The sequence below is a fragment of the Trichomycterus rosablanca genome, chromosome 9 (genome assembly GCF_030014385.1).
Source record: "Trichomycterus rosablanca isolate fTriRos1 chromosome 9, fTriRos1.hap1, whole genome shotgun sequence".
Taxonomy (NCBI): Eukaryota; Metazoa; Chordata; class Actinopteri; order Siluriformes; family Trichomycteridae; genus Trichomycterus; species Trichomycterus rosablanca.
The window spans coordinates 14,055,342-14,068,706 of record NC_085996.1 but is presented as its reverse complement, the minus strand read 5'-3'; the positions used below and the strand labels follow the sequence as shown (position 1 = coordinate 14,068,706).

The 13,365-nt window shown below is 40.6% G+C and overlaps 1 protein-coding gene across 1 annotated transcript in view; it reads right to left on the bottom strand.

Annotated features, from left to right (window-relative positions):
* Positions 1–13,365, bottom strand: part of fig4a (FIG4 phosphoinositide 5-phosphatase a) — a 116,428-nt gene that overhangs the window by 46,429 nt on the left and 56,634 nt on the right. The window contains exons 11-16 of the mRNA XM_063001933.1: positions 10,413–10,510; positions 7,611–7,744; positions 5,982–6,098; positions 5,505–5,550; positions 3,974–4,122; positions 790–956 (exon numbers count right to left, since the gene is read on the bottom strand). Coding sequence (XP_062858003.1) covers positions 790–956; positions 3,974–4,122; positions 5,505–5,550; positions 5,982–6,098; positions 7,611–7,744; positions 10,413–10,510 — 711 coding nt within the window. The remainder of the gene's footprint in view (positions 1–789; positions 957–3,973; positions 4,123–5,504; positions 5,551–5,981; positions 6,099–7,610; positions 7,745–10,412; positions 10,511–13,365) is intronic.

The window sequence follows — 13,365 nt, the reverse complement described above, 5'->3', positions numbered from 1 at the left end:
CAGGATATTCCGCTAGCACACCAGCGCTGAGATTCGAAGTTTCTGCTAGGGCGGGATTACCGGACTATGTGGGTGGGGTCTTCAAACACTGTAAGGACCCTGATTAGCAGATAGATGGGGTACAGTAATTTCAACAACACTGTAATTGCACTATATGGACAGAAGAGCCCATTCCAAATCTATGGAAATGTATGTCATAGGCCCCTATTTGGAGCTTTAACAGCCTCCACTCACAGTCAACATTCTAATTTACCCCAGTGGTTTTTAGTTGGGATAAGGCCATTGCTCTGTGCAAACCACTGGAGTGTCTTGACACTGGATCACAAAGGCTCACAGTCATGCTTGAACAGGAAAGCACGGTGGCTTAGTGGGTAGCACTGTCGCCTCACAACAAGAAGGTCCTGGGTTCGATCCCCAGGCGGGGGCGGTCCGGGTCCTTTCTGTGCGGAATTTGCATGTTCTCCCAGTGGGTTCCCTCGGGGAGCTCCGGTTTCCTCCCACAGTCCAAAAACATGCAGTCAGGTTAGTTGGAGACACTGAATTGCCCTAAAAGTAAATGGGTGTGTGTGTGTGTGTGTATGAGTGTGTATGTGTATGAGTGTCTGCCCTGCGATGGACTGGCTTCCCATCCAGGGTGTTACTGTGTGCCTTTCGCCCATTGAAAAGCTTGGATAGGCTACAGCAAACCCCCCTGTAGCATTAAAAAACTACAGACAACAGAATAACATGGTTGTACATGGTGAGACATGAACCACCCAGTAGAATTGTGCATGTTTTATTGTGCGGTACCTGAGAAAGCGTTGCTGTAGTAGCGAGACAGCGTCTGCATGATGTCCTTGGAGTGCTGCGTCCACGGTGCGATCTTGCGGTACGTCTTAACTCTGTGGACCAGTTGGGAGCCACCATACTGCAGAGACAGTGTGTCCCCATGATCTTCATACAGCTCCTCAAACAACCTGTTCCACAAATTCATCTCAATTTAGGGCTAGTAATGAGGTTAAAAAACTAAATAATGATGTGATTCCAAACAGGTGATGTCAACAGGTGATTGTAATCATGGTTTGGTACAAAAGCAGCATCCAGGAAAGGCTGAGTCTTTGATGAGCAAAGATGATCAGAGGATCTCCAGTTTGTCCACAAATGTGTGAGAAAAATGTTTAAAAAATGTTTAAAACAATGAACCTCAAAGACAGACTGGAAGGGATTTGCATATTTCTCCCTCTACAGTGCATAATATCATTAAACCATTCAAGGAATCAGGAAGAATTTCAGTGCCTAAAGGCTAAGGGTGCAAGCTTAAGCTGAACGCCCGTGATCTTCGATCCTTCAGACGGCACTGCATCAAGAACCGCCACTCAACAATAGCTGATATAACCACATGGGTGAGGGATTACTTTGGCAAACCTTTATCAAGCACTACAATACAGAGTTACATGCACAAATGGCACTTAAAACCGTACTGTGCAAAAAATAAGCCTTATGTTAACCATGTCCAGAAGCGGCGTCGACTTCTCTGGGCTCAAAGGCATCTAGGATGGACCATCACACAGTGGAAACATGTATTGTGGTCAGATGAATCAGCATTCCAGGTCTTTTTTGGAAAAAAGGAGACAAAAATGACCATCCAGACTGTTATCAGCAACAAGTCCAAAAAGCCAGGGTCTGTCATGGTATGGGGCTGTGTCAGCACCCTTGGCAAAGGTCATTTACACTTCTGTGATGGCAGCATTAATGCAGAAAAAGTACATTGAGATCTTAGAGTAACATGTGCTGCCTTCAAGACGTCATCTTTTCCAGGGACGTCCATGCATTTTTCAACAAGACAATGCAAAACCACATGCTGCACACATTACATGGCATGTCTGTGGAAGAAGAGGGTACGGGTACTGGACTGGCCTGCCTGCAGTCCTGACCTGTCCCCAATACAGAATGTGTGGAGAATTTTGAAACAAAAAATGTGACAACGACGACCCCGTACTGTTGCACATCTTAAGACTAAATCACTTGGTCTCCTCGGTGCCAAAACGTCTTTAAAGTGTGGTGAAAAGGAATAGCAACATTACAAAGTAGTAAATGCTTTACTGTGCCAACTTTTTTTGAAATGCAGGAATGGATGTTTATTAATAAATGAAATGAAGTCGAGCAGATAAAACAAGTCAAAGTTATTATTTGCATTTTCCATGCTGTCCCAACTTTTTCTGATTTGGGGTTGTAGATGTTTTTCGCCGTGCTCACACAGTGGTTATATTCACGACAGAAAAGGTAGGTATTTTTCATATTTCAGTGTACAATCCTTGGTTGTTAGATGATCTTTTTATGGTTGCTGGGACACATTTGTCCCAGCCTTCATCAGGTCATCCTGACTAGAGTGCTAAGGCCTCTGGGAACCTCTCTGCTGCACTTCCGGAACAATACCCCCATGATGTATTTAGAAATGTTCAAGGTCTTGGAAATCTTCTTATACCTATTTCCTTTTAGCAGTAATGGAATTATCTCCTCTATCAGCTTTTGCTACAGCTCCTTTGTATTTAACACGGTTGCAACTCACCTTGAACATTCGAATCTCTATGCGGTGTTTCCATAACCCATCCCAGCTGAAGCAAATTAAGGCTCGTTATCGAGTTCCCAATGGGTTAATCCTGTTGTGACCTAACTTTAGGTCATACAGGCTAGCAGTAGGTTTTAAGATCAGCAATAACAAGTAGGGGTTACATACAACATATACATTTACTTTGGCTTTTATTTGACTGCAGACAGGATGAAGCTGAGATATTTCATGTTTTATCTGCTCAGCTTCATTTCATTTATTAATAAACATCCATTCCTGCATTTCAAAAAAAGTTGGGACGATAAAGCATTTACCACTTTGTAATGTTGCCATTCCTTTTCACCACATTCACCGCACCGAGGAGACCAAGTGATTAAGTGTTTCAGCTTTTATTTCGTCTCATTCTTCCTGCAAACACGTCTTAAGGTGTGCAACAGTACGGGGTCGTCGTCGCATTTTTCCTTTCAAAATTCTCTATTGGGGACAGGTCAGGACTGCAGGCAGGCCAGTCCAGTACCCGTACCCTCTTCTTCCGCAGCCATGCCTTTGTAATGTGTTCAGCATGTGGTTTTGCATTGTCTTGCTGAAAAATGCATGGACGTCCCTGGAAAAAACGACGTCTTGAAGGCAGCACATGTTGCTCTAAGATCTCAATGTACTTTTCTGCATTAATGCTGCCATCACAGAAGTGTAAATGACCTTTGCCAAGGGCACTGACACAGCCCCATACCATGACAGACCCTGGCTTTTGGACTTGTAGCTAATAACAGTCTGGATGGTCCTTTTCATCTTTGGTCTGGCGCACACAGCGTCCATTTTTTCCCAAAAAATGCTGATTCATCTGACCACAATACACGTTTCCACTGTGTGATGGTCCATCCTAGACGCCTCCAAGCCCAGAGAAGTCGACACAGCTTCTGGACATGGTTAACATAAGGCTTCTTTTTTTGCACAGTAAAGTTTTAAGTGGCATTTGTGCATGTAACTCTGTATTGTAGTGCTTGACAAAAGTTTGCCAAAGTAATCCCTCACCCATGTGGTTATACCAGCTATTGTGGAGTGGCGGTTCTTGATGCAGTGCCGTCTGAGGGATTGAAGATCACTGGCTTTCAGCTTAATCTTGCACCCTTGGCCTTTACACACTGAATTTCCTCCTGATTCCTTGAATGGTTTAATGATATTATGCACTGTAGAGGGAGAAATATGTAAATCCCTTCCAATCTTTCTTTGAGGTTCATTGTTTTTAAACATTTTAATCATTTTCTCACACATTTGTTGGATGTTTATTTACAAATGAAATGAAGTTGAGCAGATAAAACATTAAATATCTCAGGTTCATCCTGTCTGCAATCAAATAAAAGTCAAAGTAAATGTAAGAAATTGATTTGGGGTTGTAATTGTGACAGAAACTATCATATATGGTACCTGACACAGTCTGTATCAAACTGTAGCTTTGGCTTGTCGATCATTCCGAGTGCATAAAGCTGATAGGCCAGAGCACATTTTCCCACCATAAACTGGGCGGTGTTGGTGCGGTCCAAGCAGTCCACACAGTTAGTCCTCAAAACTCCAGTCTGGAAATATACAACAAAGCAAAGTTCATACGAAGCCTTATAACTCGTTACTATTATAAATAACACCTTAATGGCTACATAGCCAAGATCAAAAAGTAAAACAGGTGTCCAGATACATTTGGCCATATAGCATATGTGGATATACACCAATCAGTTATAACATTATGACCACCTTCCTAATATTATGTTGGTCCCCCTTTTGCTGCCAAAACAGCCCTGACCCGTCAAGGCATGGACTCCACTAGACCCCTGAAGGTGTGCTGTGGTATCTGGCACCAAGATGTTAGCAGCAGATCCTTTAACTCCTGTAAGTTGTGAGGTGGGGCCTCCATGGATCGGACTTGTTTCTCCAGCACATCCCACAGATGCTCGATTGGATTGAGATCTGGGGAATTTGGAGGCTGAGTCAACACCTCAAACTGGTTGTTGTGCTCCTCAAACCATTCCTGAACCATATTGCTTTGTGGCAGGGAGCATTATCCTGCTGAAAGAGGCCACAGGCATCAGGAAATACCGTTTCCATGAGAGGATGTACATGGTCTGCAACAATGCTTAGGTAGGTGCTATGTGTCAAAGTAACATCAACATGGATGGCAGGACCCAAGGTTTCCCAGCAGAACATTGCCCAAAGCATCACACTGCCTCCGCCGGCTTGCCTTCTTCCCATAGTGCATCCTGGTGCCATGTGTTCCCAGGTAAGCGACGCACATGCACCCGGCCATCCACGGGATGTAAAAGAAAACGTGATTCATCAGACCAGGCCACCTTCTTCCATTGCTCCGTGGTCCAGTTCTGATTCTCACGTGCCCATTGTTGGCGCTTTCGGTGGTGGACAGGGGTCAGCATGGGCACCCTGACTGGTCTGTGGCTATGAAGCCCCATACGCGACAAACTGTGATGCACTGTGTATTCTGACACCTTTCTATCAGAACCAGCATTAACTTCTTCAGCAGTTCGAGCTACAGTAGCTCGTCTGTTTGATCGGACCACACGGGCCAGTCTTCGCTCCCCACGCGCATCAATGAGCCTTGGCTGCCCATGACCCTGTCGCCGGTTTGCCACTGTTCCTTCCTTGGATCACTGCAGACCGGGAACATCCCACAAGAGCTGCAGTTTTGGAGATGCTCTGACCCAGTCGTCTAGCCATCAAAATTTCGCCCTTGTCAGACTTGCTCAAATCCTTACTCTTGTCCATTTTTCCTGCTTCTAACACATCAACTTTGAGGATAAAATGTTCACTTGTTGCCTAATATATCCCACCCACTATAACAGGTGTTGTGATGAAGAGATAAACAGTGTTATTCACTTCACTTCATTGTCAGTGGTCATAATGTTATGCCTAGTCGGTGTACATATTAGGGGCACTATATTGTATTACGTACCTGTATTCTGCCATGAGCAGTCACCAGTCCTCCCAAATCACCCCATCTGTGCACAGAGGAAAGAAATAGCAGTTTTTTTTTTTTTATTATTATTTACACCTCCTGTGGTCATTATGGGTGCTTAGTAAGCCTCTAGTGGGCCCCCACACTCTGATATACAATCACAGTCCTTAAACTACCCCTTAAGACTATCTAAGGCCTATCTAAAGATATATTAAACCCTGTATAAATAGATACATGGCTCAAGGACTAGGCTCTTTTAAATTTCATTTTCCTTCAATGTTCTCTTTTAAAGCTCCGAAGAAGCTGCACACATGCTGTCATGAAGCAGATCAAGCATCTGTAAAAAAGCCACTGTCCTCAGCTAACACATGCTGAGGAGATGTAAAAGGGTAAAGAAATGACACCTTTCTTTTCTTAGTAATCTTAAGAATAATAAGTGGGAAACAGCATGGGTTTAGCTGCATGCGTCCTCACCTGTCGTCCGGCCGTAACATGTGACAGTGGAAGTCAGATCGGTTGACGAAGAAGCCGGTTCTCTTCACCACGTTCTCAGCGATCATACTCAGCCGGTCCAGCACATTACACAGTTTACTGCATACAGAGAGAGAAACCTTCATATAAACAATGGCCTGATTGTAACTGTAATTATAATATATATTTCTTTAGTAATTATGTACACCACACATCATTTTGTAAAGTATTAGAGCAGGAATATTAAGCTTAGCATCTGCCTGGGCTTCATTGGTATATTTGTGTTTTCCTGAAGTGCCATGAACTAAAAAATTAATTTATTTTTATCTAGGTTAATAATATATTTAATATTTTACAAATATTGCTAATGAAGTTAATCATAATAATACAACAGTAGACTTCTAATTGATACCAATAACAATAACAAAAATAATATTCTTAGAATATTGTTAGAATATTCTTCTAACAAAAATAATAAAGCAGTAACTTGTCATTCTTCTTTTTTTATTAATAATATTAGTAATTAATAATAAAATAAATTTTCTCATTGACAATAATATTATTAACAATAAGAACAATGTGACTTTTTAATAATAATACTAATAAATTAGTAATAATCATCTCATTAATAATAAAAACAACATAAGAAAAAGAACATACTGACTACTTATTAATAGTAAAAATATTATTTGAGAGCAGTAACTTCTTAATATTATTATTATTATTATTATTATTAATAGTAATAATAATAAGAAAAACGTAGTGACTGCTTATTAATAGTAATAATAATAATAGAAGGCAGTAACTACTTAATATAATTATTATTATAATTAATAATAATAATAATAATATTTTCTCGCTAATAATATTATTATTTTAATTATTATTATTATTAATACTAACAATAACTAATAATAAAGTAATAATAAAGCAGTAACTTTACTTCATAAATAATATTAATTAATAATAATCATTAATATAACAATATTAATAATAATGATAGTAAAGCAGTGACAACTTTATTAAAAATATTAATTAATAATAATCATTAATATAACAATTTTAATAATAATGAAAGTAAAACAATGATTTTTCTTTATTATAATAATAATAATAATAAAGTAATAATAAGGCAGTGACTTCTTTATAATAATAATAATAATATTAATATTAATAATAATAAAGTAATAATAAAGCAGTGACTTCTTTATGAATAATATTAATTAATAATAAATAATACAACAATATTAATAATAAAAACTAGTAAAGCTGATTTTTCTTATTTTTAATAATAATAATAATAATAATAATAATACAGTAACGTTTCTTAATTAATAATAATTTATAATAATAATAACAATAACAATAATAATAATAGTAAAGCAGTAACTTTACTTCTTCTTAATAATAATAATAATAATAATAATAATATTAATAATAATAATAATGCATCAGTCCCCCTAAAAAATAAATAAATAAATAAATAAATAAATAAATAAATAAATAAATAAATAAATAAATAAATAAATAAATAAATAAATAAATAAATTAATTAATTAATTAATTAAAAAAATAAATTAAAAAATACCTGTCCAGTTATCCTCAATTACCCACCCATCCACACCTACCTACCTCTTGGTGTAGCGAGCCATGTCCCAAGCAATGTAGTCAATGCAGTGCTCCGGAGGGAGGAACTGATTGAGGTTGATGATGGCTGGATAGAGTTCCTCGCTCAGGATTTTTTCATGCTTCCTCTTCTCACGTTTCTGAGTACAAAACTTCTTATCAGCATCGACAAATGCAATAAGAACTCTGCTTATAGCACTGATTCAGAATGAATTAAAGATTTTACTTCACTTTTCACTTTTAAATGATCATTTAATTCTTTTAACACATGATCAAGGTCATGATAGAACCGGTTTCCCTGGAATCACTGGGTGCAATGTAGAAGTACACCCCGGACAGGACGCCAATCCATCGCTAGGCCTAGAGCTAGGCCATACGCCTTCTGGATATGGACATCACACCGGCTGATAGTACTACTACAGATTGGGTTGTTTAGTGCTGCATCTATACAGTACAGTATAGTATAGTAATTAAATACATACACGATCAGCCATAACATTAAAACCATCTCCTTGTGTCTACACTTACCGTCCATTTTATCAGCACTTTGTAGTTCTACAAATACTGACTGTAGTCCATCTGTTTCTCTGCATGCTTTGTTATCCCCTTTCATGCTGTTCTTCAATGGTCAGGACCCTCCAGGACCACCACAGAGCAGGTATTATTTAGGTGGTGGATCATTCTCAGCACTTCAGTGACACTGACATGGTGGTGGTGTGTTAGTGTGTGTTGTGCTGGTATGAGTGGATATGACACAGCAGCGCTGCTGGATTTTTTAAACACCTCAGTGTCACTGTTGGACTAAGAATAGTCCACCAACCAAAAACATCCAGCCAACAGTGCCCGGTGGGCAGCGTCCTGTGACCACTGATGAAGGTCTAGAAGATGACCAACTCAAACAGCAGCAATAGATGAGCGATCGTCTCTGACTTTACATCTACAAGGTGGACCAACTAGGTAGGAGTGTCTAATAGAGTGGACAGTGAGTGGACACGGTAATTAAAAACTCCAGCAGCGCTGCTGTGTCTGATCCACTCATACCAACACAACACACACTAACACACCACCACCATGTCAGTGTCACTGCAGTGCTGAGAATGATCCACCACCTAAATAATACCTGCTCTGTGGTGGTCCTGTGAGAGTCATGACCATTGAAGAACAGGGTGAAAGCAGGCTTTAAAGATATGTAGAGAAACAGATGGACTACAGTCAGTAATTGTAGAACTACAAAGTGCTTCTACATGGTAAGTGGAGCTGATAAAAGTGTAGAAACAAGGAGGTGGTTTTAATGTTATGGCTGATCGGTGTATGTGCTAAAAGTATATCTGCCCTAAGTGTTTTCGCCTGGCACTCACGTGTGCAAAACAGGACAAAGAAAGAACCCCACAGCCTTGATGCTGCATTTCTGCGCTTTCATCTGTAAGCACACCAAAAGAAAGCACTGTCCACATTCTGTAAGCTTTTATTATGCACCAAGGTGTCTGGCCTTACAGAATACTCATGTGCTGCACATGGCCGGTCCGTGCCTGTTTGTGTGTGCATGTGTACGTGCGTGGAAGGACAGCAGCAATTATTCTTTTGTTCCCTTGACCATGTGAGTCGCAACGTAAGGTCTGGCAAAAATCGCCAGAGGTTTTGCACGCTGGTGTAAACGTCTGTTCGGATATCACTCGCTGAAAGACTCATTCTATAAATGGATGCGTATAAGTGACTCAATTTCAGTCACCCCACCACAAACAGGTTATTAATGCATGAGGCAGGAATAGCAATTAAACAGATGTTATGTAAGCATCACTTTAAAAAAACAGTAAATGAATTCAAGGAAAATAAATACGGCCGCACCGATCCTATTTAGACCTCGAACTCTCCCAACGTTTCTACACTGTCCATTTGATCAGCTCTACTTACCACATCCTGTTCCTCTGCATGCTTTGTTAGCCCCCTTTTATGCTGTTCTTCAATGGTCAGGACCACCACAGAGCAGGTATTATTTAGATGTTGGATCATTCTCAGCACTGCAGTGACACTGACATGGTGGTGGTGTGTTAGTGTGTGTTGTGCTGGTATGAGTGGATCAGACACAGCAGCGCTGCTGGAGTTTTTAAATACTGTGTTCACTCACTGTCCACTCAATAAGACACTCCTACCTAGTTGGTCCACCTTGTAGACGTAAAGTCAGAAACGATCGCTCGTCTATTGCTGCTGTTTGAGTCGGTCATCTTCTAGACCTTCATCAGTGGTCACAGGACGCTGCCCACGAGGCGCTGTTGGCTGGATATATTTTGTTCAAAAACTCCAGCAGCACTGCTGTGTCTGATCCACTCAAACCAGCACAACACACACTAACACACCACCACCATGTCAGTGTCACTGCAGTGCTGAGAATGATCCACCACCTAAATAATACCTGCTCTGTAGTGGTCCTGACCATTGAAGAACAGCATAAAAGGGGGCTAACAAAGCATGCAGAGGAACAGGATGTGGTTTTAATGTTATGGCTGATAGGTGTATATAAAACTGGTACAGGCGAGCCTATGCAAAATACACAGCAGCGCCACCTATGGGTTTGTTAGCTGGCATTCCCTGGAACCCTTGTACGTCTACAAACGTCTCTGACAGGTAAACGCTAAGTGTGCCTCCTTTCTCACAAGTTATATATATAGTTCTGCAAGCTTGTGGAGTCCATGCCCTGATGTATTTCTGCAGTCCTACACTCCCGTGGGGGACCTACCAAGTATTAGACTGGTGTTCCAGTTTTTTCTGGCACTTTAGTGTACATACATACATAAACAAACAATTGCTTACCTTTACCAGGTTGAGGATTATGACCGGTGAGCCAAAACGCTGAAACATCTGGTCAAAGTGAAGAGCCGCAACATGAGCGTATGGGTCCGCCTGGTCCACTGAAAACACAAAAAACAAAGGAATTAAAACAATTCTTTATGTTAAATAATTTATGTATGTTTAAACTCATCCACCAGCAAAGACTCTCTTATTACATTCCAGGACCTCTCCACCTGAGAATCGCACCCAGGACATTCTTGCCGTGAGATGACAATGCTGCCCACCGAGCCACCCCTTTATGGTTTCTAAACAAGATTTTTTAACAAGCTCCCAGTCTATGGAGTTTAATTCTGTGCTTTAACTGGTCTATTTTACCATTTTAAGAGCATGAAAAAGTCCTTTCTTGAAAGACTTTCCTTAACATAGAACATTCGCCCCTAGTTCCAAATTCATATTTAGCTTATTATGAGAACATCATGATGAGAGGCGAATCAGAATCAGGGCTAGACTAAAAAGAGGAGTCACACTGGGTTTTCCCCTGCCGCTGAGGTGAATTGGCACTGGGAGGTAAGGAACCAGTGGGATGTGTTGGGGACGTGCTGTGTCTGAGTGTGCAAACGCATACAAAAGGTCACTCTGCTCCGAGATGAGATGGAAATGAAGAGGAGAGATAAGAGGATTACTGGTGCCAAAAGCTTACAACATCTGTACCGGATATACACACACAAGGTAAAATGAAAATGGGTAAAAAATAAACAACAAAAAGGTGAAGGGCCATTCCGCTGAATCGGGGTCATTTCCGTCCCCAGAACATCATATGTATAAATGTATATAATAATTAACATTAAATTGCATTTTAATTGAGCAAAGTGTCCTGCACATTCATCTAACTAGAAATTTAGGATACATAATTTAAAGCATTAATAAAAACTCCCTATAACGCTGAAAAAAATAGTACTTTACAATAAAATATGAGTAAAATCTTTCAGAAATAACTGAGAAGATTAATCTCAAAGTACATTCCTGTTACCACATTTTTTTTTAGTTATTTTTTATATATATATACAGTGTATCACAAAAGTGAGTACACCCCTCACATTTCTGCAAATATTTCATTATATCTTTTCATGGGACAACACTATAGACATGAAACTTGGATATAACTTAGAGTAGTCAGTGTACAGCTTGTATAGCAGTGTAGATTTACTGTCTTCTGAAAATAACTCAACACACAGCCATTAATGTCTAAATAGCTGGCAACATAAGTGAGTACACCCCACAGTGAACATGTCCAAATTGTGCCCAAATGTGTCGTTGTCCCTCCCTGGTGTCATGTGTCAAGGTCCCAGGTGTAAATGGGGAGCAGGGCTGTTAAATTTGGTGTTTTGGGTACAATTCTCTCATACTGGCCACTGGATATTCAACATGGCACCTCATGGCAAAGAACTCTCTAAGGATGTGAGAAATAGAATTGTTGCTCTCCACAAAGATGGCCTGGGCTATAAGAAGATTGCTAACACCCTGAAACTGAGCTACAGCATGGTGGCCAAGGTCATACAGCGGTTTTCCAGGACAGGTTCCACTCGGAAAAGGCTTCGCCAGGGTCGACCAAAGAAGTTGAGTCCACGTGTTCGGCGTCATATCCAGAGGTTGGCTTTAAAAAATAGACACATGAGTGCTGCCAGCATTGCTGCAGAGGTTGAAGACGTGGGAGGTCAGCCGGTCAGTGCTCAGACCATACGCCGCACACTGCATCAACTCGGTTTGCATGGTCGTCATCCCAGAAGGAAGCTGACGCACAAGAAAGCCCGCAAACAGTTTGCTGAAGACAAGCAGTCCAAGAACATGGATTACTGGAATGCCCTGTGGTCTGACGAGACCAAGATAAACTTGTTTGGCTCAGATGGTGTCCAGCATGTGTGGCGGCGCCCTGGTGAGAAGTACCAAGACAACTGTATCTTGCCTACAGTCAAGCATGGTGGTGGTAGCATCATGGTCTTGGGCTGCATGAGTGCTGCCGGCACTGGGGAGCTGCAGTTCATTGAGGGAAACATGAATTCCAACATGTACTGTGACATTCTGAAACAGAGCATGATCCCCTCCCTTCGAAAACTGGGCCTCATGGCAGTTTTCCAACAGGATAACGACCCCAAACACAACCTCCAAGATGACAACTGCCTTGCTGAGGAAGCTGAAGGTAAAGGTGATGGACTAAACCCAATTGAGCACCTGTGGCGCATCCTCAAGTGGAAGGTGGAGGAGTTCAAGGTGTCTAACATCCACCAGCTCCGTGATGTCATCATGGAGGAGTGGAAGAGGATTCCAGTAGCAACCTGTGCAGCTCTGGTGAATTCCATGCCCAGGAGGGTTAAGGCAGTGCTGGATAATAATGGTGGTCACACAAAATATTGACACTTTGGGCACAATTTGGACATGTTCACTGTGGGGTGTACTCACTTATGTTGCCAGCTATTTAGACATTAATGGCTGTGTGTTGAGTTATTTTCAGAAGACAGTAAATCTACACTGCTATACAAGTTGTACACTGACTACTCTAAGTTATATCCAAGTTTCATGTCTATAGTGTTGTCCCATGAAAAGATATAATAAAATATTTGCAGAAATGTGAGGGGTGTACTCACTTTTGTGATACACTGTATATTTAATGCATTTTTTATTTTTTTAATGTATATATATGTATATATAGATAGACAGAAAGATAGACAGACAGATAGATAGATAGACAAATAGATGAATACACAGACAGATGGATAGACAGACAGAAACATAGATAGGTAGATAGATAAATAGACAGACAGATAGATAGACAGACAGATATAGAGATTGGTAGGTACTAAGTAGACAGACAGACAGAAAGACCGACAGACAGTTAGATAGACAGATAGACAGAGAGATAGATACATAGACAGACAGACAGACAGATAGACAGATAGATCAAAAGATAGATAGACAG